Here is a 6,529-nt window from a genome sequence, read left to right on the forward strand (position 1 = left end):
ATGTCTATGGGGGGTTTGTAGCATGTGTCTAGGGTGGTGTATGGGGCATCTGTAGGGCTGTCTATGGTGGGTGTGTATATGGGATTATTTATGGGCTGTGTCTGTCTGGGGGCGTCACTATGGGGGAGGTCCTAGTACGTGTGTTTTTGGGGACTGTTCATGTGGTCTGTGGTTCTACCAGAGTTTTTATGGGGTGTCTGTGCCTGTATCTATAGGGAGTGTCTGGGGGGGTGCACTTGTTTATATAGAGTGCCTGTGTATCTAGAAGGGATGTTTGGAAGGGTATCTCTATCTGGGGTATCAAGGATGTTTGTGTGTGTGTGTGGGGGTGGTGTTCATGGTGTCTATAGGGGGTTATTTATGGAGGTGTCTGTGCCTAGGAAGGGGTGCTCTGCAGCCGTCCGTCTCTGGCCCTTTGATCACAGAGCCCTGTGGGGATGGGGAGAGGTTATCACAACAGGGCCCGCTGGGATGGTCGCCCCCTAAATACACAGGTCCCAGAGGGATTAGGGAGATCATGGGGGGCACAGATCCCCACGTCCAGGCTGTAGGGGTCCCAGGGGGGATTAGAGGGTTCATGGGGGGCACATATACCAAGGTCCAGTCTGGTATCTGAGCTGGGCTGAACTCGGTCCAAATCAGAGACCACCAGCCCCGTGCCAGTCAGTGAGGTGAGACTGGGTTTGCGCCAGGCATCGAGCCCTATGCCCAGGGGAGAGGAGCTGCTGACAGCGGACTACCCCCGTTCGCCCCTCCCCCATCACAGACCATGGGGCAGGGAGGGGCAATTCCCCCCATGTTCCCCCCCCCGCTAAAGTCCATGGGGCAGCAGGTTCAGTTTTTAGTCTTTATTTGCTCATTTCTTTCCTATCAAACCGCCCAAGACCGAGGTTTCGGCTCCTCGTGCTAACGGCGCCAATTCCCCACCGGCCCCGATGCTCTTGGGGATTTTATCCCTGCTCGGATGTGGTGGGTGGGCTGGCCAAGTCCCCGGCATCCAGGTGACGGCTTGGTGAGAAGACGCTGGAAGGGGAAGGGGCTCCAGCTGCACTGGCTGGGTCAGACAATGACCCGCCTGCTAACCCTCAGCCTAAGACCGGGGCCAATCTGGGAGCGTGGCATGGGCAGGAGCTCTGTCTGCATTGCCCCCAGCCCCTCTGAGCTGTCCCCATTGTGCAGAAAGGGGCAATTAAATCCTCTCGCCTGGAGTCTCCCTCATTGCCCATCTTCAGCCCCCTTCCCCCCAGGGTCAGCCCCCACCAGCGCCCACTCCTCAGCACTCAACACCCTGTAGTTGAGGCTCCGGTAGCTGGAGACGTCCTGCCTGCGGCTCGCTTGCGTGGCCTCGTAGATCTTCCTGACCACCGGGGGCAGGGGCTCGAACCCGCCCAGCCGCGCCAGCTCCTGGCAGTAACCCCACTGCAGCCGTCCCAGCTGGTGGAAGTGCCTGGGGGCCCCGTCGGCCCCTAGGTGCTGCCGCAGCTCCCCCTCGGCGGCCACTTGCATCTCGGCAGCGGAGGGCAGGCAGCAGGTGCCCCCCAACACCGCCAGGCAGAAAAGCAGCTGGCAGTGGAAGTGGGGGAAGGGGCAGATCTGCTGGCAGACCCCAATGAAGAAGAGGCCAGGGTGGTGCGGGGGCAGCAGGTGCCGGTACAGCGGTGTCACCATGTGGGCCGTGATCTGCAGGCCCAGGTGGGCGGGTGACAGGAAGGGGAAGTGGTACCGGTACCCGGTGCAGAGGATGAGGACGTCAGCCCTGTGCTCGGCGCCGTCCCCGAACTGGACCGTGTCCCCCGCCACGGCCACCGCCGGCGCTGCCTGCAGCACGTTCCCGGGCAGCGGGGATAGCAGGGGCTGCCGGTGGCTCAGGATTACCCGCTGGGCCACGGGGGCCAGCTGCAGCGTCAGGTCCAAGCCGGATGGGCCGGCCCCCAGCAGCACCACGGTGCGGCCGGCAAAGGGCTCCGGGCAGCGGTATTCGTGGCTGTGCAGCAGCCGGCCTGGGGGGAGGGAGAGGGGGGTGAAAGGGGGAGACGTGGGGGTTCCCCGCCTCCCAATGGGTTCCCCAAGCACAGGGATGCCCTACCCCACGGAGCGTCTCCCTCCTGCTGTATTCGCCAGGGCAGCCCTTGCCCCGGAGCCCAGAGCAAAGGGTGGGTCACAGGAGGCTCTTACCTGGGAAGGTCTCCAGGCCAGGGATGGGAGGGATGAAGGGGTCGGAGTAGTGACTGCAAAGGGAGCAGAAAGAGGGACCCTATTAATGCTTCCCTGGGGCTGCCCTTTGGGGCTTGGGGGCCCCCGTTTACTTACAGAAGCCCCCCAGGGAGGGGGGAGTCTCCAAACTCCAGCCCAGGACCAGAAGTTTACTCATCCCCTGGGGAGGGGTTTTTCTGGGGCTCCCCCTTGACACCCCAGGGACTGATCCATGACTGGCCCCAACACCCTGGGCTCCCCCACAGCCACAGTTTTTTACACCCTCCCCCAGGTCTGGGCTCCCCCACAGCCACCCTCTGCACACCCCCTGGGGACCCTTGCACCCACGGGAAAGGCCTCTGCAGAGCACGCAGCCCCCCCTGCTGAGCCGGGAACACCACCCCCATGCACCCACCCTGGCGAGTGACCCTGCTCAGCCCCTTTGCCAGCAGCTCCAAGGCGCCGGTAGGGCAGGGGGAGCAGCAGCAGGAAACTGGGAGCGACACCCCCCCACCCCACGCAATCGCCCGAGGGCCTCACCCGCTGCAGACAATTACAGCATCGAAGCGCTCGGTCGCTTGCACCGTCCGGTCCTGGACCCGGCAGGCGGTGACGTCCCAGCCACCCTCGGGGCCCTCGGCCGGGCTCACGGCATCCACCAGCCACCAGAACTGGAAGGGGAGACAGGACAGGTCAGATCCAGGCGCGGAGCAGTAGCAACCTCAGACGGGGACTGCCGGAGCAGCCCATGCAGGGGCCTTGGCTGGGCAGGGTCTCGGCTGTGCCTCTGGGGGGGGTCATGTCCTGCCGGGGTGACCAGGTGTCCGGTTTTCGATCGGAACACCCGGTTGGAAAAGGACCCTGGTGGCTCTGGTCAGCACCGCTGACTGGGCCATTAAAGGTCCAGTCATCAGGGCTGCGGGGCTAAGGCAGGCGCGTCCCTTGGAGCACCGCGCTGCACCTCAGAAGCAGCCAGCTGGTCCGGCTCCTAGGTGTGCGTGAGGGGGAGCGGGGGGGCTCTGTGGCACCGGCTCCCCCTGCCCTGAGCACCGGCTCCGCACTCCCATCGGCCAGGAACCTGCCCTAGCCCGCTACACTGCTGACCGGGAGCCGTCCGAGGTAAGCCTGCGCGCCAACCCCGAGCCCCAACCTGCTGCACCCCCCAAACCCCTCATCCCTGGCCCCAGCCCAGAGCCCACATCCCCAGCCCAGAGCCCCCTCCTGCACCCCAAACCCTTCATCCCTGGCCTCAGCCCAGAGCCTGTACCCACTCCCGCACCCCAGACCCGAGCCCCGCCCAAACCTGGAGCCCCCTTCTGAATCCAAGCCCACATCCCCAGCCCAGAGCCCTCTCCCACACCCTGAACCACTCATCCCCAGCCCTATCCCTTCTGCACCCCAACCCCCTGCCCCAGCCCCCTGAAAGTGAGTGAGGGTGAGTGAGTCACCGAGGGAGGGGGAATGCAGTGAGCGGGGATAGGGTGTTTGGTTTTGTGCCAATAGAAAGTTGGCACCCCTAGCCGTGGCCCAGCTCTGTGCTCAGGCCTGGTCTCTGGGTGGAGAGAGTGGGGGATCTGGTCTGTGCCTCTGGGGGGTCGTGTCCTACCAGGACCCAGCTCTGCGCTCAGGCATGGTCTTTGGGTGGAGGGGCTGATCTGTACCCCTGGGGGGGTCTGCTCTGTGCTCCTAGGGGGTCACGTCCTGCCAGCCAGGGCCCAACTCCGTGCTCAGGCTCCGTCTCTGGGGGCAGGCAACGGGAATGCCCAGGCGTTCCTGCTCCGCCCGGCCCCCCCACTCACCCTGATGTGCTCTCGGACACAGAAGTGGTCGGCGTAGCTTTCCAGATAGGCCAGGACGTCTGAGTGGTGCAGGAAGGATGGCAGGGAGGGGTCAAAGGGGAAATCTGGGAACGCCATCACCTCCTTGGGCAGGTTGGTCCTGGGGGTGCAAATGCCGGTTAATGCCCCCCCTCGCCAGGAGGGATGTGCCACCCTCCCCTCACAAGGTCCCCGTCCCCTCCTGCACCTGCCTGCCCCTTCCAGGGCTTGGCACCCCCAGGACTGGCCCATGTGGGTAGCAGAGGGTGCCCCAGCTGCAGTGGGAAATGGGGGAGTTGTGGAGAGGGGGAAGTGAGGAGACAGACCCCCTGAGAAGATGCGGGGGCTGGTCTCAGGGCAAGGGATCCTACCCCCACACATACTTGGAGGCTTGGCAAGCTCACGGGACTCTTGACGCTAGGAACAACTCCTCTGCCCCTGCCTGGTGCCTGGAAACAAACGACGCTTGCGGCCCCACGTCGGCTACCTGAGGTCCCGGTACATGCTGGAGTGGATGGGGAGCCCGTCCGGGCTCTGCCCCGTCTCTTCGGTGTAGACCCAGGTGCCCCCGATGCGGCCGGATGCCTCGAACACCACGGGGGGCGCAAAGGACTCGGGGCGGGCAGCAATGTGGCGGGCCGCGCACAGCCCGGCTGCTCCTGCCCCGATCACTGCCACCCGCAGCTTCCCTGGGGCCGTCATCCCACAGCGCGGCTGGGAACAGGCAAAGCAGAGGGGATGAGAGTTGGGGCCCAGGCCTCTCTCGTTCCTGTCCAGCCTTCCCCCTACCCAAAAAGTCCCTGTAAATGCCACAACCTGCCAAAGTTCCCCATTGCCCCTCACCCCTAGATCTTTCCCAGCCACTCCGTCCAAACCCTCCCCTCACCCACACCCCCATAACTACCCCCCACCTTTCCCCTCCTGCCTCCTCACTGGAACAGGCTCCTACCCCGTTCACAGGCACAAAACCACGTCCAAACCCTGTGTGGACTTTGGTCACATCTCACAGACACTCAGCAGATTCCCCACACGCCGTCACACTGGCGTAATCACCAGGGGAAAACTTTTGTAAAGAGTTTCGCAAAAAGAAAAGGAGTACTTGTGGCACCTTAGAGACTAACAAATTTATTAGAGCATAAGCTTTCGTGAGCTACAGCTCACTTCATGAAGTGAGCTGTAGCTCACGAAAGCTTATGCTCTAATAAATTTGTTAGTCTCTAAGGTGCCACAAGTACTCCTTTTCTTTTTGCGAATACGGACTAACACGGCTGCTACTCTGAAACCTGTAAAGAGTTTGGCACCCATATCCCCAGCACCTTCCCACCACTGACCCCAGACAAAGTAGTTACACCAACAGGGATCCCTTGCCCAGCATTGAGGTGCAGCTGTCACTGGAGTGGAGTGTAAGGATTATTTATAGAGATGTAAGGGAGGGGCAAGAGGGGGATTTTTATGTGTGTATGTTTCTGAGCCCTAGTCTGGAAACCTTGGGAATATTGAGAAAAATGGAAAAGAAAGAACAGTGCAAGAATTTGTAGAGTTATGTTTAAAATAATATTTTAGTGCTGCCCTTCAGTCCTTCAAAAATGCTTTCTACTAGTAACTAGGAGGTTTTTACAATTAATCAAATGTTTCTATTTCTGCATGATAATATTGGGTCATTTCTGAGCCCACAGGATGCAACCTTCTTCTTTGGTTAGAACAATATCGATAAGTATCAGAGGGGTAGCCAGGTTAGACTGGATCTGTAAAAGCGGCTTAGGGTCCGGTGGCACCTTATCGACTAACCGCCGTAGCTCTCGCGGGTGACTCCCCACTCCGTGGGATGCGGGTCGATACTGATGTGTTCTAGTGTCAACGGGGTTTTTTTTTCTTGTTTGCTAACCATCAAAAAAATACACCCAAGTGCCCCAATACCAAGACTAAACCATTTATACTTATTCCAGATATACCCTAAACAGGGTTTGCTATGTGCTAACATATCTGATTCTTAAAGAAATAAAGAAAGTTTACTTCTGATCCGCAAGTAGCCAGGTATTTCATCTGTCCCTCGCATTTTCTAGCGGGTTTACAGGATCAGGAAGCGAAAGATAACCCTGTTTCCAGCTGACACTGCGGGGATATTCCCCCCCGTGGGGCCAGGACACCGGTCTCTGACCAGCACAGCAGGGCAGGGGGTGGGGGTCTCATTCCCTTCGCCCCAGGCTGGGGCTGCCCCCCAGCTGCGCCCTGGGGCTCCAGCAGAAGGGACGCCCCTCAGTTCACCCTCCTACAGGCATAACTGGGGCTCGCACCCCGGGCACGGCTCATTGCCCGGCCCCTCTCAGCCCCACGGCTGCCCCCGACTCACCCGCTGCGCTCAGACCCACATGCTCCTGCCTCGTGGCACCCCATAGCATGCTGGGAGTTGTAGTCTTCTGCTTCCTGCCCAAACTTGGTGCCGAGGTTTGGGGTCCTGTGTCCCCGTCTGAACCTCCTCAGCCCCCCCCCGCCCCGGGGGGCAGCAACCAACCCCCTTT

At 60.9% G+C, this 6,529-nt stretch overlaps 1 protein-coding gene across 5 annotated transcripts; it reads right to left on the reverse strand.

The window, feature by feature from the left end:
- Positions 1 to 833: 833 nt before the first annotated feature.
- Positions 834 to 6,408, reverse strand: LOC119849246 (flavin-containing monooxygenase FMO GS-OX4-like). Of its 5 annotated transcripts, none has more exons than XM_038386069.2 (6): positions 6,361 to 6,408; positions 4,498 to 4,724; positions 3,993 to 4,131; positions 2,734 to 2,864; positions 2,176 to 2,228; positions 834 to 2,000 (listed from the first exon to the last, which is right to left on the reverse strand). In XM_038386069.2, the coding sequence occupies exons 2-6, from the start codon at positions 4,710 to 4,712 to the stop codon at positions 1,216 to 1,218; spliced, it is 1,323 nt and encodes a 440-aa protein (XP_038241997.1). In that variant the 5' UTR covers positions 4,713 to 4,724; positions 6,361 to 6,408; the 3' UTR covers positions 834 to 1,215. The 5 variants fall into 5 exon arrangements, with proteins under 5 accessions (XP_038241997.1, XP_038241996.1, XP_043359565.1 ...); XM_038386068.2 differs by lacking the exon at positions 6,361 to 6,408 and adding an exon at positions 6,024 to 6,309; XM_043503630.1 differs by lacking the exon at positions 6,361 to 6,408 and adding an exon at positions 4,960 to 5,010.
- Between the last annotated feature and the right edge of the window lie 121 nt (positions 6,409 to 6,529).

The sequence above is a fragment of the Dermochelys coriacea genome, chromosome 28, assembly GCF_009764565.3.
Source record: "Dermochelys coriacea isolate rDerCor1 chromosome 28, rDerCor1.pri.v4, whole genome shotgun sequence".
Lineage (NCBI taxonomy): Eukaryota > Metazoa > Chordata > Testudines > Dermochelyidae > Dermochelys > Dermochelys coriacea.

What these genes read in the sequence shown, in the direction of transcription:
- LOC119849246 (XM_038386068.2), bottom strand. Translation starts at nt 6,053, where the DNA reads ATGAAATACCTGGCTACTTGCGGATCAGAA. An exon ending in TGGCTACTTGCGGATCAGAA is followed by an intron (nt 4,725 to 6,023) that starts GTAAACTTTCTT and finishes GCCTGTTCCCAG; the next exon opens with CCGCGCTGTGGGATGACGGC. An exon ending in TGGCCTGGAGACCTTCCCAG is followed by an intron (nt 2,001 to 2,175) that starts GTAAGAGCCTCC and finishes CCCTCCCCCCAG; the next exon opens with GCCGGCTGCTGCACAGCCAC.